The sequence below is a fragment of the Papio anubis genome, unplaced genomic scaffold (assembly GCF_008728515.1).
Source record: "Papio anubis isolate 15944 unplaced genomic scaffold, Panubis1.0 scaffold271, whole genome shotgun sequence".
Lineage (NCBI taxonomy): Eukaryota > Metazoa > Chordata > Mammalia > Primates > Cercopithecidae > Papio > Papio anubis.
In genome coordinates this window covers 61922-86714 of record NW_022162795.1, presented here as the reverse complement: position 1 = coordinate 86714, position 24793 = coordinate 61922, and the positions used below count along the sequence as shown (strand labels likewise).

The 24793-nt window shown below is 58.5% G+C and overlaps 4 protein-coding genes across 23 annotated transcripts in view; 3 read left to right on the top strand and 1 right to left on the bottom strand.

The window, feature by feature from the left end:
• The window catches only part of RTEL1 (regulator of telomere elongation helicase 1), a 34539-nt gene extending 30251 nt beyond the window's left edge, over nucleotides 1–4288 (top strand). For 7 of the 13 annotated variants that reach the window (XM_009215743.4, XM_009215744.4, XM_009215740.4 and 4 more), the window contains 8 exons: nucleotides 154–249; nucleotides 1174–1372; nucleotides 1510–1650; nucleotides 2394–2510; nucleotides 2786–3019; nucleotides 3139–3294; nucleotides 3400–3722; nucleotides 3862–4288. In XM_009215743.4, the coding sequence (XP_009214007.2) occupies nucleotides 154–249; nucleotides 1174–1372; nucleotides 1510–1650; nucleotides 2394–2510; nucleotides 2786–3019; nucleotides 3139–3294; nucleotides 3400–3722; nucleotides 3862–3942 (1347 nt within the window). In that variant the 3' untranslated portion in view covers nucleotides 3943–4288. Of the gene's footprint in view, nucleotides 1–153; nucleotides 250–1173; nucleotides 1373–1509; nucleotides 1651–2393; nucleotides 2511–2785; nucleotides 3020–3138; nucleotides 3295–3386; nucleotides 3723–3861 lie in introns of those variants that run through there. The other 6 variants (XM_009215745.4, XR_002515447.2, XR_002515448.2 and 3 more) reach the window with 6 other exon arrangements.
• A 327-nt stretch (nucleotides 4289–4615) lies between these two features.
• TNFRSF6B (TNF receptor superfamily member 6b) lies at nucleotides 4616–6641 on the top strand. Its single transcript, XM_003904489.4, has 3 exons — nucleotides 4616–5231; nucleotides 5368–5562; nucleotides 6238–6641. The coding sequence occupies exons 1-3, from the start codon at nucleotides 4808–4810 to the stop codon at nucleotides 6519–6521; spliced, it is 903 nt and encodes a 300-aa protein (XP_003904538.2). The 5' UTR covers nucleotides 4616–4807; the 3' UTR covers nucleotides 6522–6641.
• Nucleotides 6642–7423: 782 nt separating this feature from the next.
• ARFRP1 (ADP ribosylation factor related protein 1) lies at nucleotides 7424–16041 on the bottom strand. 7 transcript variants are annotated; one of them, XM_003904486.4, is made up of 8 exons: nucleotides 15883–16029; nucleotides 15081–15174; nucleotides 14733–14820; nucleotides 14422–14504; nucleotides 10135–10216; nucleotides 9839–9909; nucleotides 8568–8668; nucleotides 7424–8497 (listed from the first exon to the last, which is right to left on the bottom strand). In XM_003904486.4, exons 2-8 carry the CDS (start codon nucleotides 15171–15173, stop codon nucleotides 8410–8412), a joined length of 606 nt encoding a protein of 201 aa, XP_003904535.1. In that variant the 5' UTR covers nucleotide 15174; nucleotides 15883–16029; the 3' UTR covers nucleotides 7424–8409. The 7 variants fall into 7 exon arrangements, 5 of the variants coding, with proteins under 5 accessions (XP_003904535.1, XP_009213998.1, XP_003904537.1 ...); XM_009215734.3 differs by having other exon boundaries at nucleotides 15081–15179; nucleotides 15883–16000; XM_003904488.3 differs by lacking the exon at nucleotides 15883–16029 and adding an exon at nucleotides 15826–15862 and having other exon boundaries at nucleotides 15081–15179.
• Nucleotides 15999–24793, top strand: part of ZGPAT (zinc finger CCCH-type and G-patch domain containing) — a 27084-nt gene continuing 18289 nt past the window's right edge. For both annotated transcript variants that reach the window (XM_009215738.3, XM_003904481.4), the window contains exons 1-2: nucleotides 15999–16134; nucleotides 16563–17171. In XM_009215738.3, the coding sequence (XP_009214002.1) occupies nucleotides 16591–17171 (581 nt within the window). In that variant the 5' untranslated portion in view covers nucleotides 15999–16134; nucleotides 16563–16590. The remainder of the gene's footprint in view (nucleotides 16135–16562; nucleotides 17172–24793) is intronic.

The following is a 24793-nucleotide window of genomic DNA, read 5'->3' as shown; positions in this document are numbered from 1 at the left end:
AGTTGTGGGACTGTCACCAGGGTGTGCCGCGCCCCCTCCCCCGACCTTCGTCTTGGCTACTGCTCAGGGCTCCTTGGGGCCATCTTCCCTGTGGGCCCAGGTGCTTTGGGGCCCTGGAGTGTGTGGTTGGAACCACAGCTGTGTCCTCCTCAGGCCCACAGCTGCTCCACCCTGTCCCTCCTGGCTGAGAAGAGGCCGGCAGAGGAGCTGCGAGGAGGGAGGAAGAAGATCCGGCTGATCAGCCACCTGGTGCGTGAGCTGTCCCTGCACCTGTGCCGACCACCATAGACATGTGTGGGAACCCGGCCCTGGGTGCCCCCAGCCAAGTTGGGATGTGGGCCCGATGGGACCAGGGAAGTTACCCCCGGGAGCTGATGTCCAGGGCGGCTGTGAAGCTGTCGGCCCAAGGGCTCAAGGGCAGCTGGGATCAGGCCCCGCCCTTGGGCAGGCTTGGTTTGGGGGCTGCAGCACTGGGTTTGGCCCTGGCATTTCCCTCAAGTGTGGACGTGTACCTGCCTCATGCGAGGGGCGCAGCCCATTCCCAGCCTTGGATGAAAGAACCGAGTTGTAGTCGGAGCCAGGAAGCCCCCTGCCTGCTGGAAAGCCCCAAGTGTGGCAGCCTTTGTCCATGTCCCTTGGCTTCTGGGAAGAACTGGGTGGTGCCCAGGCAGGGCTGGTGCCATCCGGAAGTGGGCGGCTGCCGAGGGGCCTGGGCTGTTGAGGGCCTGGGTGGGGAGTGCCGGGGCTGCCCCTGCCTTGGTTTCCACGTTTCTGTGTTGGTCTGGGGTGTGTGGAGAGATGGGCACCGCTTCTTGGGAAGCCCCTCCCTATGATCTGCCATCCTGGAGCCTCAGCTGTGTCCGCTGTGGGGTGGGGGCTTTAGGGAGGAGGAGAGAGGACCCCCAGCTTGAGGGAGAGCCAGTCTACCCTTTGCCCATTCGCTGCCCTCGGTTCCCTGCCAGCCTCTCACTGTGTGACCCAGACAGGCCCAGCCCCGCAGCTTTCTTCCCGCAGCACCTCCGTGTCCATCCAGCCAACCACTTTCTCAGGCAGCAGCCCCCGCTCAGCAATCACTGTCCCGGGGAACACTCAATGCTCCAAGGAAGGCTCTGCAGCTCCAGGGACGGGATGATGAGGCTGGCCCTGATGGAGCCTCGGGCCTGTGTGCTGCAGGAGGAGCCCGTGGCTGGCGCACAGATGGACAGGGCCAAGCTCTTCATGGTGGCTGTGAAGCAGGAACTGAGCCAAGCCAACTTTGCCACCTTCACCCAGGCCCTGCAGGACTACAAGGGTTCCGATGACTTCGCCGCCCTGGCCGCCTGTCTCGGCCCCCTCTTTGCTGAGGACCCCAAGAAGCACAGCCTGCTCCAAGGTGCCCTGGCTTGCAGGGGCCGCCCATCCTGAGGGCAGTGCTGCCGCTGTGTGGGGTGGGGGCCATCTGGGTCCAAGGTTGCCTCTGTTCTCTAGAGAAAAGAGGGCGGATGGGGACAGACACCCCTTCCTCTACAGGCTTCTACCAGTTTGTGCGGCCTCACCACAAGGAGCAGTTTGAGGAGGTCTGTATCCAGCTGACGGGACGGGGCTGCGGCTACCGGCCAGAGCACAGCGTTCCCCGAAGGCAGCGGGCACAGCCAGCCCTGGACCCCACTGGTAAATGGGGCCTCGGGTGGGACCCTCAGACTCCTCCGTGGAAGGCACCGGAGTCCTGGGCTGGTTGGGGTGGGCATCCCTGGGGCCCTGCGTGGCCCCGCCTCTCTGTTCCTGTGTGGGAGTGATGGGGGCCACCCCCCACCACCAGCAGCAGTATCACTTGTTGGGGAGACCCTGTGCAACTCCACGCAGGGCCCTGCCCTTCCCATAGCCCCTGACCCCTACGCACAGCCCTGTCCAGCTGCCGCACGTGTCCCCTGCCCCCCATGCACAGCCCTGGGGAGTCCACTGCACACGCCAGGGTCCTAGACCCCTAGACCCCTGTCCTCCCGTCCTCCCTACTTCTGCCTTTGCCTAGGGTGGAGTCCAAGCCTCCAGAGGTGGGAGTGTCTGTGTTCGTGCTTGTTAACGAACAGCCCCCATAGAGCTCCTCCAGTACAGGGTTCACCCAGCGGGGAACCTAACCTGTTGGGAAGACCCCAGACCCCTTCTGGGCTTGGTACCCACCCTGGGGCTCTGAGCTCCTGAGCAGGGCTTTGGCCTGCCTGCCACTGTTCCAGCCCCTATCCAGCAGTTGGTGTCTCCTCTGCTGCCCCTGGCACCTGGGCACGTGTGCCTGCCTGGGTTTTCCCGCCCTGGTCCGAGGTGGGTGAGGCCTGGCCTCCCCAGCCAGCCCTTCCCCTCCCCGGGGGAACTTTCCAGGTGCTCGGGACCAGCTTTGTGGCTCTGCATCTCTTCATCAGGAAGGACAGCGCTAGATCCCAAGCTGACTGTGTCCAAGGCTGCAGCCCAGCAGCTGGACCCCCGAGAGCACCTGAACCAGGGCAGGCCCCACCTGTCGCCCAGACCACCCCCGACAGGTAGCTGAGTCCTGAACTGTGTGTAGCCTGCGACTTGGTGGGTTCCTCAGTGGCTTGATGAGGCTAACACTTGAGTGTGGCTTGAGCCTTTGAACCGGAGGTGCCAGTGGAGCTGCCCCTGTGGGGAGCATCTCCTGGTGGGGGCTCCCGGTTCTGTACCCCGCAGTTGTCCTGAGCAGCTCTCCAGGAGTTCGTGGGAGGAAGGGCAGGCAGGGTGGTGGGACTCTCAGCCCTCCGCCCCAGCGCCACTCTGAGCCATGCTACTCCCACACCAGGAGGCCCTGGCAGCCACCCACAGCAGGGGTCCAGAGCGCCCAGAGCAGGGAAGCAGGGCCAGCGCGCCGTGAGCACCTACCTGGCAGATGTCCGCAGGGCCCTGGGGTCTGCAGGCTGTAGCCAGCTCTTGGCAGCGCTGACAGCCTACAAGCAAGACGATGACCTCGACAAGGTGCTGGCCGTGCTGGCCGCCCTGACCACTGCAAAGCCGGAGGACTTCCCCCTGCTGCAGAGCAAGTGGCCTGGGCGTGGGAACAGCCAGTGGGGTGGGGGTGGGGAACAGCCAGTGGGGGGGGGGCGGGGGCAGGGGCAGGGTGGGGGCCGTGCCGGGTCTGAGTGAAGCTCCCCGCAGGGTTCAGCATGTTTGTGCGTCCACACCACAAGCAGCGCTTCTCACAGACGTGCACAGACCTGACCGGCAGACCCTCCCTGGGCATGGAGCCACCAGGACCCCAGGAGGAGAGTCTTGCTGTGCCTCCTGTGCTCACCCACAGGGCTCCCCAACCAGGTAGGGCGCCTGCCTGGCTGCTCCTGACAGTGCCCCAACCACACGCAGCCCTGGGAGTGAGCAGCAAAGCCCCAGGCCCCACTTAGACTCAGTCTCCGTCTCCAGGCCCCTCACGGTCCGAGAAGCCCGGAAAGACCCAGAGCAAGATCTCGACCTTCCTTAGACAGAGGCCAGCAGGGACTGTGGGGGCGGGCGGTGAGGCTGCAGGGCCCAGCCAGTCCCCAGGACCTCCCCACGGGCCTGCAGCATCTGAGTGGGGTGAGCCTCCTGGGAGAGACCTCGCTGGGCAGCAGGCTGTGGGAGCTCCGAGTGGGCCCCTCTCAGCAGGCTGTGTGTGCCAGGGCTGTGGGGCGGAGGACGTGGTGCCCTTCCAGTGCCCTGCCTGTGATTTCCAGCGCTGCCAAGCCTGTTGGCAACGGCACCTTCAGGTTGGTGCCTGGCCACTACAGTTCCTGCTGGGTGTAGCCCCAGGTGGTGGGCTGAGGGGGAAAGGGCAGGGTATAGCCCCAGGTGGTGGGCTGGTGGCAACGCCTGGCAGGTGCGTCCAGTGGGCCGGTTGTCTCACAGGCCTCTAGGACGTGCCCATCCTGCCACACCGCCTCCAGGAAGCAGAGCGTCACGCAGGTCTTCTGGCCAGAGCCCCAGTGAGTGCCCACGGAGGCCCTCAGCACACCCGACGTGGCTTGATCACGTGCTTGTCCAGCTCTGGTGGGCCAAAGAACCACCCAACAGAATAGGCCAGCCCATGCCTGCCTGCCTGCCCCACTGCGGTGGGACCGGATCTGGGCCTCCCTCTGAGAAGCCCTGAGCTACGTTGGGGTCTGGGGTGGGTCTCTGGGAAGGTGCTTCCCCAGAACTTCCCTGGCTCCTGGCCTGTGAGTGGTGCCACAGGGGCAACCCAGCTGAGCCCCTCACCAGGAAGGAGGAGACCCCCGTGGGCATGTGTCCACTTTTCATCAGGCGACAGGGTTCTCTAATAAAAGTGCTGGCAGTGCCCCGGACGGTGTCTTCGTGGCCTGGGCTTGGTGGTGGGAGTTGAGGAGAGACAGGGAGTTGGCACAGGCCCCTCGTAGCCTGCCTTGTGACACTACTTCCTCCACAGTGGGCTCAACCCTGCCCTCATCCTCACTGCTGCAGCCAAGCTGCAACTGTGGGGGGATCCACCAATACACCAGCTGCCTGGGCTGGTTGCTGGGTCAGGAGTTGCCCCAGGTGCTGAGGAGGGCGGTTCCCTGGCTGGTCAAGCCCCTCACAGAACCACCCTTGCACTGAGCTGTGGGGAGGGATGGTACCAGGTGGGTGAGGGGGGCTGCCTGGGGAGGGAGGAGTTCCTATGGGGCGTGGTGAGGCTGGCCCAGCCCTCTCCCTGCCCATATAGGGCGGCAGCAGGATGGGCTTGGGGATTGGGCAGTCCCTCCGCAGGCGGAGGGAAGGCAGAGGCGGCGGCATGTTGGTCAGGCACAGCAGGATCCGGTGTCCGCGCTGAGCCACTCTCCCTGCTCCAGCAAGGACCATGAGGGCGCTGGAGGGGCCGGGCCTGCTGCTGCTGTGCCTGGTGTGGGCGCTGCCCACCCTGCTGCTGGTGCCGGCCATGCGTGGAGCGACAGAGGCACCCACTTACCCCTGGCGGGACACAGACACGGGGGAGTGGCTGGTGTGTGCCCAGTGCCCCCCAGGCACCTTTGTGCAGCAGCCCTGCCGCCGAGACAGCCCCACGACGTGTGGCCCGTGTCCTCCACGCCACTACACGCAGTTCTGGAACTACCTGGAGCGCTGCCGCTACTGCAACATCCTCTGTGGGGAGCGCGAGGAAGAGGCACGGCCTTGCCACGCCACCCACAACCGCGCCTGCCGCTGCCGCACCGGCTTCTTCGCGCACGCTGGTTTCTGCCTGGAGCATGCATCGTGTCCACCTGGCACCGGCGTGATGGCCCCGGGTGAGAGCCGGGTGAGGGGAAGGGCCCCCAGGAGTGGTGGTCGGAGGTGTGGCAGGGGTCAGGTTGCTGGTCCCAGGCTTGCACCCTGAGCTAGGACACCAGTTCCCCTGACCCTGTTCTTCCCTCCCGGCTGCAGGCACCCCCAGCCAGAACACACAGTGCCAGCCATGCCCCCCAGGCACCTTCTCAGCCAGCAGCTCCAGCTCAGAGCAGTGCCAGCCCCACCGTAACTGCACGGCCCTGGGCCTGGCCCTCAACGTGCCAGGCTCTTCCTCCCATGACGCCCTGTGCACCAGCTGCACTGCTTTCCCCCTCAGCACCAGGGTACCAGGTGAGCCAGAGGACTGAGGGAGTAGCGCACTGCAGGCCAGGCCCACTTGTGCCCTCACTCCAGCCCCTACACGTGCATCTAGCCTGAAGCATGCCAGCTGGCCTCGGGGAAGGGACCACAGTGGATTTGAGGGGTCAGGGGTCCCTCCTCTAGATCCCCACCAAGTCTGCCCCCTCAGGGGTGGCTGAGGATTAGGATCCGAGCCAGGGCAGAGCCTCCCCTGGGGAGCCTTGGGAAGGTGGGCAGCACTCTCCTAACTGCCCGAGAGGAAGGTGGCTGGCCCCTCTGACATGGGGAAACTGAGGCCCGATGTTAGCCACTGTTAAGAAGCCACAGTGGTTAACACGAAGTCAGGTTCAGTCCATCTGCAGATCCCAACCAGCCCCTTCCAGTGGCCCAGGAGCCCTAAGATCCTGCCTGGGCCCCTTTGCCTCTCCCAGCCAAACTCCGAGTGGCCACTCCTGCCCCCACGCCTTTGCTCCACCTCGCTGACTGAAGGCTCCTGCCCCTTCTCCAGTCCCCACCCTTGCAGTGCTCACTCCAGCACGGCTCACTGTACAGGGATTTCTCTCCTGCAAACCCCCTGGGTGGGGCCCAGAAAACAGGGTGCTCGGCAGGCCCCCACCAGTGTCTGTGGGTGAAATGAGGGGACTGCTGCCTCCCCACCCACTACAGGAACTGAGGAGTGCAAGCGTGCCGTCATCGACTTCGTGGCTTTCCAGGATATCTCCATCAAGAGGTTGCAGCGGCTGCTGCAGGCCCTTGAGGCCCCGGGGGGCTGGGGTCCAACACCAAGGGCGGGCCGCGCAGCCTTGCGGCTGAAACTGCATCAGCGGCTCACGGAGCTCCTGGAGGCGCAGGACGGGGCACTTCTGGTGCGGCTGCTGCAGGCACTGCGTGTGGCCAGGATGCCCGGGCTGGAGCGGAGCGTCCGTGAGCGCTTCCTCCCTGGGCACTGATCCTGGCCCCCTCTCCCCCTTATTTATTCGACATCCTTGGCACCCCACTTGCACTAAAAGCGGCTTAATAGAAGAAATGAGGTTTCTTAAAGCTTATTTTTATAAAGCCTTTTCATAAAACTGGTTGTAGTTGCACAGCTACTGGGAGGGCAGCCGCGGACACCTGAGCCACCCGGTGTGCCCAGATCCCTCAGGCTGCCATCAGAACTGTTGCTCGGGGCTTCCCCTACCTCAGACCCTCCCAGGGAGGATCACTGGGAGTGCCTCCTCTACGCTCCCGTTGGCTGTGGCACGTGGCGGGGGCCCCTGAAGCTCAGGGAGGGTTAAGGCCTGGGAGGGTATCATTGCTCGAAGAACAGGACGGGGCTCAGGCCAGCCCCAGTCGCCGGGGCCCCACACTAACCCCCTCTTTTGAATTCCTCCCACTCCCAACTCTCAGGGGATTTCCCAAGAGGAGACCTGCCAAACACCTCCTCCAGGCCTCCCATGCTTCCTGGGAAGTGAAGCTTTTCCCCTTTGGGGCAGGCTCTGAAGCCTTCAGATGCATCCAGAGCAACTGGGGGCCCACCCCAGCCACACTCCCCGCCCCAGCCACACTCCCCTGCGTGGCCAGTTTCCCGTGGCTGGAGGCCCCGCCCCCTAGGTCCTGGGAACCAACCTGCAAAACACACACAGGGTGTCCTGGAGATGACGCGGGGACTTCCAGGGCCCGACTCCTGTGAGTCACAGCCCCGCAGCTGCTGTGCCACCCCCACCCTGACTCATGCCCCTTCCCAGCAGCTCCTCCCAGGCCCCCCACGTCCTTCCCACATCCGCAGGGAGTGCCTGGACTCTCCAGGCTCCAGACCCACCTGGGGAGCCCCTCACCTGCCCACCAGCCCCTGAGCAGCCCAGTGCCACAGTCACCGTGTCCAACAGCCAGGAGCCAAGCCTCAGCCCTCCAGGAGGGAAGGGATGGACAGACCCACACTTGCCGTCTTTATTTTGCACTCACCCTGGGCAGCACTGGGCAGGCAGCTCCTGCCCACAGCCAGACTGAGGAAGAACAGAGCCCTCGGCAGGCCCAGTGGGGGCTGTGCAGGGAGGGCCCCAGGATCAGCCTCACTCCCAAGCAGGGGACGCAGGCCCCGCACAGCACTGACACAGAGCCCCCCAGAGAACCCCTCCAGGAGGTTCTCTCGGCTGGGAGAGGGCTCTGGATCCCCACACACACTCCCCACTTGCAGGGCTGGGGCACAAAAACAGCCACTCCCAGCAGAGGCCCCCTCAGGTTTTTTGCATCAGCTCCCTCCCAGGGGATTAAGATGAGGCGAAGCCAGGCTGAGGTGCGGAGTGTATGTCTTCCCTCACAGGCCTCCTCGGCTCTGTCCCGAGGCTGCATCAGAATCCAGGGCCCCCGCTGGCCTTTGGGGACATGGCCTGGGTCTTCCTCAAGGCAAGATCAGCCCCAGACCACCTCCAGGGTCACGGGGCACAAGCCAGAGGGCAACCATGGCTGACTGGCCTCCTTCTCGATGGGGTGGACATGCAGCCACGGAATCTCCCAAAGGCCCCACAGGGCTGTCCCCAGGCAGTCCAAGCCAGCCTGAGCACTGGAGCCCCGATTCCCAACCAGGTCTCCCTCAGACCCCCCCCGAAAGGGCCCAGAAAGGCCACCGCAGCGCCCCATGGAAAGGCTGCCGCCAGAGGGCGCTAGCCGGGCGGCCAGACTCCCCTCCAAAACCTCCGAGGCCTACACTTTTCCAGACGTAGAGGAAAGTTTGTCTTCGAGAAAACAAAGGAAATGGAAGAACCCCAAAGCAAAGCAAACCCACCCCCCAGACGAGCAGCCAACAGGCCACTCCTCCAGCACCGGGCACCAGCCGTCCCGACGGCAGCGCGGCCGCGCCTACGTGATGTCCCTCTGCCGCGGCGGCCGGTGCACGTTCCGCACGACACACTTCACCATCCACTCGATGCCCTCGCGCACCCCTTTGCTGTGAAGACAGGGGGTGTGAGGGGGCTGGCCTTGGTCCCCAAAGCCCCTGCAGGTGCAGCTCCACTCACCCCGTGAGGGCCGAGCAGGCCTGGGTCAGGCAATCCCGCCTGCCGATCTTGCTGGTGCAGTCGCTGAAGGCCGTCTTGATGTCAGGGATTGAGAGGCACGTCTGGGGGAGGCAAGGCCATGAGGAGCAGCCCCCACGTCTGGCCCTGTCCTGGCTGTGGGCCTGGGACTCTCAGAAGGGCATATGCCCTTCACCCCAGAAAAACAGGCAGAGCTCCACGAGGGTCCCAGTGTCTCCCAGAGGCCACAGCGGTGAGGACCCTGCGCTCACCCCGAGGCTGAACGTGGCTGGTAGTGCCTGGGACAGACGTTAGACGTCCACACAGCTGCAAGGAATCCACCCCCATCCCCTTCCTGGGGGACACCATGAGGCCCGAGGTGGGGCACCGAGGGTTGACGCCTCCTGGGCAGTGGTGGAGGCAGGTCCCAGGGGCCCATACAGCTGGGAATAATGGAGGGGTGGGAGCCCTGCGTTGGGCTCACATGGCCAGGGATGATGTGGGGGGGGAGCCCTGCGTCGGTGATGGGGGCAGTCTGCAATCATGGACACTTCTGCTCACAACCACCTGCCCAGTCCTCAAAAGAGCAGCCCCTCCCCTTTCCTCTGAGGGGAGACCCCTGCCCCACACCAGGTGGCCCTCTTGTCGGCTGAGATTGTAGGGGAGGCCAGCCCTACAGGCTGGGGGCAACAGAGCTGCCCCAGAGAAGGTGGGCAGTAAAGATTCACCCTGGCCCTCTGGACGCTGCACTGCTTCTGTGGAAGCTACTCCAAGAGGACGGCAAGAATTCAGTGTGGCCAGTGCTCCAGGGGACAGCAGCACCTCAGAGGGGTCTTGAGGGGCTGCCCTGGGGGTGGGGCTGGCACAGATGCCCCCTCCAAGCGTAGCAGGAACAAGTGAGGGTCAGAGCTGACTCCCACCAGGGCCCCAGCATCACTTTTTGAGCTCTGAGTTTCATCTGGGTCTCCCCACAGCTCAGTCGTACGCTTCTGAGACATGGCCGCCTTCAGGGGAGAGGTGCCCTGCATGGCAGGAAGAGGCCTACTGGGCGCCTGCCCCGAGGTGGGAGAACCTCCAGGGCTGGCAGCAGCAGGTCCGGAGAGGAACCAGGCTTGGGAAGCTGCCGGGGGCAGGGCGGGCCTTGAGAATGGCTCTGTGCCCCTGGGCGGTCACTGGGCCTGGGCCTGGGGTGTCTGGGTGCACACACTGCTCCCCTTGCTGTGGGGGAGTCTGGGGACTTGGGAAGCTGCTGCAGGAGACGGGGTGGGGCTCACCTCCACATCCTGCTTGTTGGCCAGCACCAAGACAGGGACACCGCACAGCGCCTCGCTGGTCACCACCTTCTCTGGGGAGGGCAGGAGAGGCAGCACCTCACACCCGGCATCCTGCCTCTGACTGCCCTGGGGCCCACAGCCGTGGACGCCTACAGCTGCTCCCTCTGCCCCCCATTGCCCATGAGGCAGGAGCGCTTCTGACCACACACTGAGCCAGCCCCAGTTACAGAGCTGCCCAAGCTGGACCTGCCCCCACTCACCATCCACCCCTCCCAGAGCAGCCAGGCCGCACTCACCGAACGCCTGCTTGGACTCGGCCAGCCTCTCCTCGTCGGTGGAGTCAATGACGTAGATGACGCCGTGACACTCTGCATAATACTGGGAGGAAGCAGGAGTTGGGGCTCAGTCCCCACCCTGCCAAGGGCCAGGCCTGTGCCATGGCCACTGTGGGGGGCTCACATGAGGAATGGGCAAAAGAGCAGCTCCCGCTTGCAAGACCCTTCTGGGATGCATTCCGGGGTTGTGGGGAAATCTGGTGGAGGTGCCCCCAGGCACTGTTCCTAAGAACCTGCCTGCAACCTTTGGCCTGATGGTGGCCAGAGAAAAAGGTGAAAGACAGGGATTGGGCCAGGCATGGTAGCTCACAATTATCCCAACACTTTAGGGGGCAGAAGCAGGAGGATCACCTGAGCCCAGTTCACGGCCAACCTGGGCAATGTAGTGAGACTTCGTCTCTACAAAAGCTTATGGTAATGTGCGCCTGTAGTCCTAGCTACTTGGGAGCCTGAGGTGGGAGAATGGCTTGAGCCTGGGAGGTTGAGGCTGTAGTGAGCTCTGATCATGCCACTGTGCTCCAGCCTGGGTGAGAATGAGAGACCCTATCTCAAAAAAAAGATAGGGTTTGGGGGCTGGAGGAACACAAACCACAACCTGGCCTGTCGAGGGAGTGCACCTGTGGGGCTCCGTGCCAGCACCTCGTGCGGGGAGGGATTGTGGCCATGCGGATGACAACACTGACCAGCGCCATCTACGAGGCGAGCCCTCCCTGCCAGGACAGGGCCAGAGTCACTGAACTCAAGACTTCTGCAGGCTGGGCTGGTCAGTCCTGGGCTCGCTGGCGACACTGCTGGGCAAGACAGGGCACAGACCCTGCGGCCTCAGGTACGAGTGCCGAGCCCCGGACCAGATGAGTGCACCTCTGTCGGAATCAGAAAATAATACAGGAAACTCCGCGTCCACGTGGAGCAAACAGCTCACATTTGCCACTTTGCCTCCAGGCTGTGCCAGCTCTCCTGCCTGGGCATGAGGTCCCAGAGACCTGGAACTGGATGCTGACCAGGTAGGACAAGCTGGTGGTCAGTGTGTTAAGACACACATACCCCTGAGAGCGTGACAAGTCAGGAGGCACCGCCCAACTCTCCGAAATCCTTAGGGTGTCCGAGCAGGGAGTACCAGGCAACCCCATCCCAGTGCCAGACAAGCTTGTGCACCTGCACTTCTCACAGTGGAGAAAGAAGCCCAAGGCCAGGCGTCCTCCAGGGTTCTGCAGGCAGCGAGGCACCCCCACACCCCCAGGAACTTCTCTGGCCTACAGGCAGGTGCCACACACAGGCCACCAGCCCCACAGGGGACCCTGCAGTGTGGAGACTGTCTGCTGCTGACACCCAGGAGCAGGCGGACCCTGAGGCGGAGACCTCTGCGGCGGGAGGGGCGGCTCTGTGGAGGCTGCAGCAAGCCCAGTGAGAGAATCCCCACGTGGCCCCCGGGGCTTCTGAACAGGGTGGCAGAAGGTTCATGTGCAACCGGGTCCTGGACCATGGGACCACGTGCGTGGTCAGAGCCACCCATCACACCTACCAGGCACAAGGCACACAGCCCAGCAGGGCTGCAGTGAGACGGGAGTGGCACCTCAGGGCTGAGTGCAGGCAGGACCTAGAGCCCCATGCCCCAGTGGAGGCGTCACAGCAGTGGTCACTGTGTGGTACCCCACAACGAGGGCAAGAGGGAAATGTCCAAGCGTGGCTCCTGGCTGGCCAGCTGACCCCAGCGGAGCAATCAGAGGGACTGTGGGTCTGAGTGTTTCTCCCCAGCAGCAATGGGAGCTCCCCAACTGCCAAGTGCCAGCCAGCCTGAGAGACTAGTGTCACAGCAAAGAACCCAGGAGCTGAGGTCCTGGCACATGCCACACGTGGACACCGGCCCGGGGTCCAGCCCCAGGACGAGGCCAATTCCCAATGATAGCCCTTTCGCTCTGCACAAGGATGCAGGATACACGAACCGGGTGGGAGCAGAGCCCTTCCGCTCTGCACAAGGATGCAGGATGCAGGAACCGGGGTGGGAGCAGAGACCTCCCTTCTGGTCCCTCCTGGGGGGTCTCTGCTGCTGATCCTCCCAGCTCTGAGCTCAGCAGGGTCAGGCGTCCCAGCCACTAGAGCAGCACATACTCAGCTGACACGCTGAACGATGAGCCACAGCTGCCTCACGGGCATGAAATGCACCTCATATCTAGGAGACCCTGGTGGGCAGGAGACGGGGCTGCTATCCCACAGCTGGGGACCCAGAGAGCCACTGGCCCCACCAAGGTGGCGTCTGGAGAAGGACTCAGACTACCAGGAAATCACACCCCAGCAGAAGTGGTAGTGAATTGGGGGGACACTCAAGGAAGAATGCAGCCCTAAGACCAGCAGCAAGGATGAGCTATAGTGGCCCCCTTAAGTCTCCCTCTTCCAGTTTCCCCTTAAGAGAGACCCTCGGGACCTTGGAGGGGCCCGTCTCCGATGTGGAAGTGTGGGTCCATGCAAGGCTGCGGCTGTGGCCAGTGCAGGCGTCTGTGGCCCCAGTGTATTCTTGCTTCATGCTGGATAACACTGTACCAGCGGATGGCCTCGTTCTGGTTTCTGTGGGACCCACTCTGGCTGCAAAGAGCCATGCTGCCAGGTCACACCTGCCCAGGGCAGCCCACGCTGGAGACCCACCGGGCCGTGGCGTGAAGTCCCGGCCAGCCTGGCCCCACATGGCCCAGCACAGCCAGTTCTCCTCCAGGGCTCCCTGCTGGGCCAACCACAGCTCCGCGGATCCTGCTGCCTGAATCGACCTCTCCTCTCCCATCCTTGCTGCCTTCCTGATACTGACCCCCAATATGCATCCTGTACCTCAACCTGTCTCGGCATCTGTGCCTGAGACACTGGCCTGTGACAAGATCATCATCATCTTTGTCCCTCCCCAAGCACGCTGGGCACTGGACCCAGGCTCTGACTCAGCTTGTCCCATCTGACTACAGTGGACCTACAGGATCTATCAGAGATCACTTGGCCATGGGAGAAATGACCTCTTGGCTAGAAGTCACGGCAGGAGGGGACACTTCGGTGGGGCCTAGGCAAGAGGAACTGGGATCAAAAAGGAGATCAGGACCTGGGCATTCAACTCTAGAGCTGGCGGCTGGCAAGCATCAGGGCAGCCAAGGCACCGGGGCCGCCCCACACCCACTGTGCCAGCCTAGGGCAGGGAACCCCAGGAAGCCACAGGCTCTGCCCTGCTCAGTGCTGGCCTCAGTGCCTGGCCCAGGCTGAGAAGGAGAGAAACTGTAGTCTGGGGGGTGTGGGGGAGGGGCACCACACTGGGATCTCAGAAAAGCCCAAAACCTGCGTCAAACGAGGAGACCGCTGCTGCAGGACCCTGAGGGGTCTTCTGGTGACCACGGAAGAACGAATGTTAAGCTAGACCTGAGGTAACCCCATCGGGGAGAGGCAGCCGTCGTGCCTTCCCCACATCTGGCTGGTCTTTGCCATTTCTGTGTCCTGGTGGTGAGCAGCAAGATGTCTGAGCTGGAAGGAGACACTCGCTTTGGGGGAGTGCAGGGTCCCCGGGTCCCCACACTTTGTCTTGTCCTGACTGAGAAAGAAACAGACTGCCCTGACCTCTCTGACCTGGCCAATGAGGTTTCCCTTGGGCTCAAACCCAAGCCAGGGCTTGAACATTCCGACACTTGTAAGATGTTTAGGTTGTTAACATAATGTTCAGGTTTCAAAACATTGAAACAAATTAGCCCCAGCCCTGAACCCAATTCCTTAAATTTTCGTTTAAACGCCACACCCTGCTCTCCCAACTTCGGACAGAACCAGTGAGCACGCCCTTCCCTTTGCTGGTCACCTGAGGATGCTGCACTCTGTCAACAGGTTCCCCTAACGCGTGCCCTGACCTGAGGATGCCCCAGTCTGTCAACAGGTTCCCCTAACGCGTGCCCTGACCTGAGGATGCCCACTCTGTCAACAAGTTCCCTAATACATGCTCTGATCTGATCGCCTTGGCGTTTAGTGATTCTTTCCTTGGAATCTCCACTAGCCCCATCGCAGGGAACTCCCAAGTAGGAAACTCCCCTACCACCACTTTTGGGGCAACTTTAGCTAAGGGTTCGGCTGGGACAAAGCAGGGAGCCACTCGGGAACCTGGGACAGGACCAGAGAGAAACCCCCAGGGACAAAGTGGGTAATGAAAGTTGCTGAGGAACGGCCCAAAGGGTGCCCTCTGGAAAGAAATGGCACTGAAGGGCTGGAGGGGGGGTGGTCCTGACCAGGGAGTCTTACCTTGTCCCACAAAGACTGCAGCTCTTCCTGCCCTCCTAAGTCCCAGAACATGAGCCGAGCCTTTCCCACATCCACAGTGCCAACTGGGGAGAGGAGGAAACAGGCAAGGCTCGTGACCTTGGTCCTCGACACACCCAGTCCCAGCTCTCCCGGGGGATGGAGCAAACCATGCTGGTGCCACTCAGATGAGACTTGAGAGGGGACTGACAGGGCTGTGGCCAAGGGCTAGCTGGACTGTGAACGTCACAGCATCCTCAAGGCCCCAAACCCACAGCCTGCTATTTAGACCCCTTACTGTTTAGACCCCTTACTGTTTAGACCCACGGTGGTGGTGATTTTGGATAGACTCATTCCCTTGTAGTTCTTGTTAAACCGGGTTTTTGACTGCTCCAGGAAGGTCTGAGGAGAGAGGGAGAGGAAGACACATCAAATAGGGGCTACACTGGCTTCCCAAATATCCTTCCTCAGGCCTGTTCCTTAAGAGAGAAAAACAGAAACAAAGCAACACTCTGCTCTTCAGGAAGCTGGTGGTGACAATCCTGTCGTCTCAGGTGAAATGTGGCTTCCATCTGGGTAGTGAACATGCAGCTGACAGCACAAAACCGAGGCGGGGGCCACCCGGCCGTGGGAAAGGTGCGGGCAAGGGAGTGGGCACTCACCGTCTTCCCAGCATTGTCCAGGCCCAGGATCAGGATGCAGTACTCGTCCTTCTGAAACATGTACTTGTACAAGCCCGACAGCAGCGTGTACATCCTGCCCTGGGCGCCCCAACATGTGTCAGTGTGCAGCCAGAACGCAGCTCCCTCCCCCGGCTTCTCCACGGTGGGCAGTGGCGCCCCGCGTCCAGCTGGCCGCTCAGGACGAGAGCCTGGGGGCCATTCCCGACTCTCCCTCCTCCACCTCACCCCTGCACCTCCTCCCAGGCCGGCCGCCACTCCGTCCTTCCGCTCACAGCAATGACTGCGACCTTTCCGAACCCGCAGCGGCTCCGGTCCCCCCTGCTCGCGGGACCACCCCGCCGGGTGTTCACGGCGAGCTCCGCTGCGCTCCCGCCCTCCCCCGAGGTTTCGCTCCCACGCTTCACGCGCGCGGAACGGGGACACACTCGCGGCAGCCCCGCCTGGGCCCCCGCGCCCCACCCGGGAGCAGCGAGCCGCCGGCGCGCTCCCCAGGAGCTCCCCAGGGACGCCCCATCAACCCGTTTCTTAAAACGGGGACGGCCAGCGGGGAGCGGACTACAGGGCGGGTGCGCAGCGGCCCGGCTGCTCCCGGAGGCGGCGCGCGGCGGGCAGGGAACGACTCCCGCGGAGGAAGAACCCGCGTCGGGGACCCCGGCTACGGCCGCCAGGTTGGAGGCTCGCCGACAAGCAGCCAAAGCTGGTTCCTGTCACACCTGCGTCCCACCTCCAGCTCTGGGCCGCCCCTCGGGCCTCGCGCCCCACCGCATAGCCTGCGGCCTACCTGCGACCGCCGCGACCTCGGAGCCGCCGCTGCTGACCCCCGCTGACCTCCGCTGACCCCGCGCTAACCCCGCGCGGCGCCTGACGGGACGAGAGCCGGCCTCAGGGAAGGACCTGAAACGCGTCCCGGCGGCCTCCGCGCTCCGCTTCCCGGCTGCCCCCGCGCGCCAGGCACTTCCGGAAGTGGCGGCGCTCGGGAGGAAGTGCTGGTCGGCGGCGGGGACGAAAGGGGGGCGCCGGGCCGCTCTAGCCGGTGAGGCCGGCGGGCTCTCTATGGCGGCGGCTGGGAAACCGCGCGGGGGAGGTTCCCTGCCCGGGGAGAGGGGACCGCGGTTTGCGGGGACGCGGCCTTGGCCAGACTGCAGAGACGCCGGGCGCGGGGGCGGGGCCGGCCTGGAAGGCAGCGGGCGCGGCGGGTGGGCTCGGCGGAGGGCCGGGCGGCGGGGCGCCCCGCGGGGAGGGGTCTCCGGAGTGACGCGGGACCCGGCTAGCGGCGAGCCCAGGGCGGCTCGGAAGGGAAGCGCGGAGCCTGAGCGAGGGTACCCGGTCTGCGACCTCTGCGCTGGGAGCTGTGCCTCTGAGCCGGTGTCTCCCCGAGGGAAAGGGGACGTGCCCGTGCCCTCCCGCAGTCTGTGGGGCCGGTCCCGAGACGCGGGGCTCACCTGGCTTCTCTTCTCGCAGCCCTGGTCCAGCGCCTCCCTCTCTCAGCATGGACGAGGAGAGCCTGGAGTCGGCCTTGCAGACCTACCGTGCGCAGCTGCAGCAGGTGGAGCTGGCCCTGGGCGCCGGCCTGGATTCGTCTGAGCAGGCGGACCTGCGCCAGCTGCAGGGGGACCTGAAGGAGCTCATCGAGCTCACCGAGGCCAGCCTGGTGTCTGTCAGGAAGAGCAAGTTGCTGGCCGCGCTGGACGAAGAGCGCACGGGCCGGGAAGATGCTGAGTACCAGGCTTTCCGGGAGGCCATCACTGAGGCGGTGGAGGCGCCAGCAGCAGCCCCTGAGTCCGGATCAGAGACCATTCCTAAAGCAGAGGCGGGGCCCGAATCTGCAGCAGGTGGGCAGGAGGAGGAAGAGGGAGAGGACGAGGAAGAGCTGAGTGGGACGAAGGTGAGCGCACCCTACTACAGCTCATGGGGCACTCTGGAGTATCACAACGCCATGGTGGTGGGAGCGGAAGAGGCGGAGGATGGTTCGGCGGGTGTCCGTGTGCTCTACCTGTACCCCACTCACAAGTCTCTGAAGCCGTGCCCGTTCTTCCTGGAGGGAAAGTGCCGCTTCAAGGAGAACTGCAGGTAAAACCCTTTGTTATCAGGATGCCAACCTTGGGGCGTAAGGGGCACGCACACAGGGTCGGGTCAGGGTGGGCCCTCCCTTTGCTTTGCAGTTTTGTCTCAGCTTCTTGGGGCAGGCATGCTTTGTGACAGCAGTGTCTGTGTTCAGGCGTCTGCGTCTTTCTTCCGGGGTAAATCAAGAAGCATAGAAGGTCGCCGGGTGCGGTGGCCCACACCTGTAATCCCAGCACTTTGGGAAGTCAAGGCGGGCAGATCACCTGAGGTCAGGAGTTCAGGACCACGCTGGTCAACATGGTGAAACCCCATCTCTGTTAAAAACACAAAATTCAACTGGTCGTGGTGGCGCGCACCTGTGGTCCTAGCTACTCAGGAGGCTGAGGCAGGAGAATTGGTTGAACCCAGGAGGCCAAGGTTGCAGTGAGCGGAAATGGAGCCGCTGTACTCCAGCCTGAGCAACAGTGCAAGGCTTATGTGGAAGAGAATAGGTCTCCAGCCTATCGCATTTTTTTTTTTTTTTGGTTGTTGTTTTAATTTTTTTGAGACAGGGTCTTACTTTGTCAACCAGGCTGGAGTGCAGTGGCGCAGTCCTGGCTTACTGCAGCCTGGACCTCCTGGGCTCAACTGATCTCCTGCCCTAGCGCCCCTAGTAATTGGGGTACAGACTCACACTACCACATCCAGCTAATTTTTGTATTTATTATTACTTGTTTATTTATTTTGAGATGGGAGCCCCTGCCTCCTGTTGCCCAGGCTGGAGCGCAGCGTCCTTTGCCTTCACTGCAAGCTCTGTTGCCTCCCGTGGTTCAAGCAATTCTCCTGCCTTCAGCCTCCCTAGTAGCTGGGATTACAGGCACTCGCCACCTCATGGCCTGGCTAATTTTGTAATTTTTTAGGTAGAGATGGGTTTCACCCGTATAGCTCTTCCGGGAGATGGTCTCATCTCCTAACCTCGCGATCCCAGCCCACCCTCAGCCTCCCAAAGTGCTGGGATTACAGGCGGAGCCACCGTGCCTGCTTTTTGGAAATAGAGTTTCTCACTCTTGTCGCCTAGGCTGGAGTGCAGTGGCATAGTCTCAGCTTACTGCAACCTCCTTCTCCCGGGTTGAAGTAATTCTCTGCCTCAGCGTCCAGAGTAGCTGGAATTACAGGTGCCCACCACCATGCCCGGCTAATTTTTTGTATTTTTAGTAGAGACAGAGATTCACCATCTTGGCCAGGCTGATCTTGAACTCCTGACCTCATGATCTACCCGCCTCAGTCTCCCAAAATGCTGGGATTACAGACATGAGCCATCACGCCTGGCTAATTTTTGTAGTTTTAGTAGAGGTGGGGTTTTGTCATGTCGTCCAGGCTGGTTTCACGCTCCTGAGCTCAAGTGATCCACCTGCCCTGGCCTCCCAAAGTGCTGAGATCACAGGCATGAGCCACTGCGCCCGGCCCTGTTGTTAGTTTTATTCTCTAGAGTTCAACTTGAAAATTTTACTTTTTTTTTTTTTTTGGGGACGGAGTCTCGCTCTGTCACCCAGGCTGGAGTGCAGTGGCTTGATCTCAGCTCACTGCAAGCTCCGCCTCCCGGGTTCACACCATTCTCCTGCCTCAGCCTCCCGAGTAGCTGGGACTACAGGCGCCCGCCACCTCGCCCAGCTAATTTTTTAAATATTTTTAGTAGAGACGGGGTTTCACTGTGTTAGCCGGGATGGTCTCGATCTCCTGAGCTGGTGATCCGCCCGTCTCGGCCTCCCAAAGTGCTGGGATTACAGGCATGAGCCACCGCGCCCGGCCTGAAAATTTTACTTTTATGGAGATTTTCAAACATACCCCAAATTAGAGAGCTTAGCATAATCACTGCCCACGGTCCATCATCCACGGTCCATCATCCAGTGTCCTCATTGATTAACATTTTGCTAGTCTTGTTTTGTCTCTTCTCCCTGTTCTACTTTTTTCTTTCCTGGACCATTTTAAAGCAAATTTCAGAAGTTACTGGGTTTTTCCAACTATGAATAGTTCAGAGTGTATCGTTAATCTAACTGATTAGGAAATCACTTAAAAAGTAACTTTTTGGAAGTCCAAGTCGATGTGAGGACAAAAAAGAGTAACTTCCATGTTATAATAGGTAATAGTATTACATTAAATGGTAACACATTTAATGGTAATACCTCTTCCATATTCAAATATCCACAATTATTACTGTGATGTTTCTATTTCTGTAAGTGCATAACTTTATTTTTGTTCCTTTTTACTTTCCTCTTAGAAGAAATATTTATCAAGCCTTCTAGTAGGTAATTTTCTTTTTTAGCCAATAGTTCAGGCTGACCACGTAACATCCCTAATTCTAGTTCTTTGAGTATCTTCCTCTTTTTTCTTTTGAAACCGGATCTCGCTGCTCTGTCACCCATGCTGGAGTGCAGTGGCACAATCTTGGCTCACTGCAGTCTCTGCCTCCCTGGCCCAAGCCATCCTCCCACCTCAGCCTCCCCAATAGCTGATACTCCAGGCGTGTACTGCCACGCCTAGCTAATTTTTGTATTTTTTGTAGAGATGGGATTTCACCATGTTGCCCAGGCTGGTCTCGAATTCCTGATCCCCTTGATGAGAGATCTGACACATCCCTATGATGCTTCCTCTGGGCCAGGCATTGCTCCAAGAATTTCATACACATTCATTCATCTGTGCAACAGCCCCGTAGGTAGGCCCTGCAGTCACACCATTTGACAGGGGAGGAAACAGGAATAGAAGAACTGAGTGGCTCAAGGCTTCAAGGCTCAGAGGGCTCCGGTTGCCCCCCGCCCTCGTTCCATCCCCTGCTCCACCCGGTGCTGCTTGCCGTGTCAGCATCAGGCCTGATCTGAAGGCTTCTGGAGCATCTTACAGACACCCACCTTGCCACCATTCAGGACTGATAAGTTCTCTTGGATTTGTGTTGGACTTTTTTTTTTTTTTTTTTTTTTTTGAGATGGAGTCTCGCTCTGTCGCCCAGGCTGGAGTGCAGTGGCCGGATCTCAGCTCACTGCAAGCTCCGCCTCCTGGGTTCACGCCATTCTCCCGCCTCAGCCTCCCGAGTAGCTGGGACCACAGGCGCCCGCCACCTCGCCCGGCTAATTTTTTGTGTTTTTAGCAGAGACGGGGTTTCACTGCAGTTAGCCAGCATGGTCTCGACCTCTGACCTCGCGGATCCGGCCTCTCTGTCTCGCCTCCCAGATTACAGGTTTGGAGCCCACCACGCCTTTTGTATTTTGAGTCTCGGCTTGCCTCTCTAGGTTGCAGCGGCCGATCCCAGCTCACTGTAAAGCTCCCAGCCTCCCCGGTTCCTGCTACCATTCTCCAAGTCTCTGCCTCCCAGTATTGGACTCAGGCTACGACCTCACCAAGGCTAGTTTTTTTGTATTTTGCAGAGATTGCCTCACCCTGTTAGCTTAGGATACAACCTCGATCTCCCCACCTCTGGATCCTCACCTGCCTCGGGCCTCCCAAAGTGCTGGGATTACAGATGTGAGCCACCGCGACCCCGCCCTAGGATTTCTTTTTCTTTTTTTTTTTTTTTTTTTTTTTTTTGAGATGGGAGTTCCTGCCTGTTTAGGCAGGTGTAGCTTGGTCCTGCCTCTACACTCTGCAAGCTCCGCCTGTCTTCACGCTTTATTCTCCCCCAGCCTCCTCAGTAGTTGGGATTCAGCCACTCTACTCAAGCGTTTTTGTATTTTTAGTAGAGACGGGTTTCACCGTGAAAGTAGCTAGATGGTCTCTTCGACTGACCTCGTGATCCACCCGCCTCGGCCTCCCAAAGTGCTGGGATTACAGGCTTGAGCCACCGCGCCCGGCCAGGATTTCTTTATATATTCTGGATGTTCATCCCTTGTGAAGTATATAGTTTGTAGATATTTGCTCCTATTGTTTGGGTTGTCTTTTCACTCGATACAGTGTCCTTTGATGCACATTTTAAATTTTGATGCAGTTCAATTTATTGTTTCTTTATTGCCTGTGTCTTTGTCGTCAGATTTAAGAAACCATCGCCTCATCCATACATATGAGGATTTTCACCTATGTTTTCTTCTAAGAGTTCTGTAGTTTTAGCTGTTAAATTTAGGTCTTTGATCCATATTGAGTTAATTTTTGTATATGTTATTAGGTGAGGGTCCACTTCATTCTTTTTTTTTTTTTTTTTGAGACAGAGTCTCGCTCTGTCGCCCAGGCTGAAGGGCAGTGGCGCGATCTCTGCTCACTGCAACCTCCGTCACCTCCCAGGTTCATGCCATTCTCCTGCCTCAGCCTCCCAAGAAGCTGGGACTACAGGCACCCACCACAACTCCTGGCTAATTTTTTTGTATTTTTAGTAGAGACGGGGTTTCACCGTGTTTGCCAGGATGCTCTCGATCTCCTGACCTCGTGATCTGCCCGCTTTGGCCTCCCAAAGTGCTGGGATTACAGGCGTGAGCCACCGTGCCCAGCCCCACTTCATTCTTTTGCATGGAGATTTCCAGTTTTCCCAGCACCATTTGTTGAAAAGAATGCTTTTTCTCCACTGAATGGTCTTGACTGCCTTATCCAAAATCAATTGGCCATACGTATATGGGTTTATTTGTGAGCTCTCTCTTCCCTTCCATTGGTATATGTGTCTCATGCCAGTACCACACTGTTTTGATTATTATAGCTTTGTAATAAGTTTTAAACTCAGGAAGTAGTAGTTATTCACCATTTGCTCTCTTTTTCAAGAGTGTTTTGTTTCTGGATCCTTTGCAATTTCATATGAATTTTAGGATCGGATTGTCCAATTCTGCATAAAAGACAGTTTGAATTTTGATATGGATTGCACAGAATGTGTAGATCTGTTTGGGGCATATTGCCATCTTTACAACATTAAGCCTTCTGGCTGGGCATGGCAGCTCACGCCTATAATCCCAGTACTTTGGGAGGCTGAGGCAGGCATATCACTTGAGGTCAGGAATTCAAGACCAGCCTGGCCAATGTGGTGAAACCCCATCTCTACTAAAAATAAAAAACAAATTACTTGGAGGTAGTGCACACCTGTAATCCCTGCTACACGAGAGGGTGAGGCAGGAGAATCGCTTAAACCTAGGAGGAGGAGGTTGCAGTGAGTTGAGATCATGCCACTGCACTCCAGCCTGGGCAACAGAGCGAGACTCCATCTTTTTTTTTTTTGAGAGGGAGTCTCACTCTGTCGCCCAGGCTGGAGTGCAGTGGCCAGATCTCAGCTCACTGCAAGCTCCACCTCTCGGGTTTACGCCATTCTCCTGCCTCAGCCTCCAGAGTAGCTGGGACTACAGGCACCCGCCACCTCGCCCGGCTAGTTTTTTGTATTGCAAGACTCCATCTTAAACAACAACAGTAACAAAAGAAAAAAACAATATTAAGTCTTCCAATTCATGAACAAAGGATCTGTCCATTTATTTAGGTCTTTAATTTCTTTCAACAGTGTTTTGTACTGTACAAGTCTTGCACATTCTTGGTTAAATAAGTATTATTTTTGATGCTTCTCTAAGGAATTGTTTTTGTTTTCCTTTTTTTTTTTTTTTGAGACAGAGTCTTGCTCTGTCACCCAATCTGGAATGCAATGGCACAATCTCGACTCACTGCAACCTCCACCTCCTGGGTTCAAGCAATTCTCCTACCTCAGCCTCCCAAGTAGCTGGGACTACAGGCGCCTGCCACCACGCCCGGCTAATTTTTTGTATTTTTAGTAGAGACAGGATTTCACCATGTAGCCAGGATGGTCTTGAACTCTTGACCTCAGGTGATCCGCCTGCCTCGGCCTCCCAAAGTGCTGGTATTACAGACTTGAACCATCGCGCCCGGCCGTTTTTTTTTTAAAGATAGGGTCTTGTTCTGTCGCCCAGGCTGGAGGGCGGTGGCATGATCATGGCTCACTGCAACCTCAAATTCCTGGGCTCAGGGGATCCTCCTACCTCATCCTCCTGAGTAGGTGAGACTACAGGTGTGAGCCACCATGCCCAGCTAATTTTTTAATTTTTCTGTAGAGGTAGAGTCCTGCTTTGCTGCCTAGACTGGTCTTAAACTCCAGGGCTCAAGCAATCCTGCCTCAGCCTCCCAAAGTGCTGAGATTACAGGGGTGAGTCACTGCACTGCACGCAGCTGTGTTGGTTTTTTTCAAATGCTTTTTTGCTTTAGATGATCATGTGTGGTTTTTTTCCTTTCATTCTGTTAATGTAGTATATTAATTGGTTTTCGTATGTTGAACCATCCTTGAATTCCTCAGATAAATCACCCATAGTCATGGTATATTATCTTTTTATTATTTTTGTAGAGATGAGATTTCACTCTGTTGCCCAAGCTGGTCTCGAACTCCTGAGCTAAAGTGATCCTCCTGCCTCAGCCTCCCAAAGCACTGGGATTATAGGCATGAGCCACCTGGCCCTATCTATTTGCTTTTTTTTTTTTTTTTTTTTTTTTAATGAGACGGAGTTTCACTGTGTTGCCCAGGCTGGAGTGAGTGGCACGATCTCAGCTCACTGCAACTTCCACTCCCGGGTTCAAGCGATTCTCTTGCCTCAGTCTCCTGAGTAGCTGGGACTACAGGTGCCCGCCACTACACCCAGCTAAATTTTTGTATTTTTAGTAGAGATAGTGTTTCACCATGTTGGACAGGCTGGTCTTGAACTCCTGACCTCATGGTTTGCCCACCTCAGCCTCCCAAAGTGCTGGGATTACAGGTGCGAGCCACCGCACCCAGCCTTATCTTTTTAACAGTTAAAAGTTTAAGGCTTTACCATGTAATAACATTACTGGATTTGATTTGCTGCTGTTTTGTTGAGGGTATTTGCATCTGTATTCATAAGGGATATTGGTCTGTAGTTTTCTTTTCTTGACACGTCTTTGTGTAGCTTTGATGTCAGCATAATACTGGTCTCATGGAATGAGTTAGGAAGTATTCTTTATATTGTGGGAAGAGGTGAAAAGGGATTGGTGTTAATTCTTCTTAAAATGTTTGATAGAATTCAACAGTGAAATGATATATACGATCACATATATATATAGAGAGAGAGATGGACTTTTCTTTTGTTGGAAGTTTATTGACCATTGATTCAGTTTCTTTATATGAAATTGACTTGTTTTTTGGAAGCTAAAAAGTACAATAACTGTAGTGAAAGTTTCTGAACTTTTTGTTCATTGGAAGTTTTTTGACTGCTGATTCTTTATTTGTTTTAGGTTTATTCAGATTTTCTGTTTCTTCTTGAGTCAGTTTGGTCTCGTTCTGTTGCCCAGGCTGAAGTGCAGTGGCGCCATCTTGGCTCACTGCAACTTCTACCTCCCGAGTTCAAGTGATTCTCCCACCTCAGCCCCCCCAGTATCTCGGACTACAGGTGCCCGCCAGCATACCTGGCTAATTTTTGTATTTTTAGTAGGGACAGGGTTTCACCATGTTGGCGAGGCTGGTCTCAAACTCCTGACCTCAGGTGATCCACCCGCCTCAGCCTCCCAAAGTGCTGGGATTACAGACATGAGCCACCGCACCTGGCCTTGAGTCAGTTTCAATAGTTTGCATGCATGTTTCTAGGAATTTGTTCATTTTGTCTTACGTTATCTAATCTGTTACCATACAATTGTTCATAGTATCCTTTTATAGCTCTAGTTATTTCTGTAAGATCAGT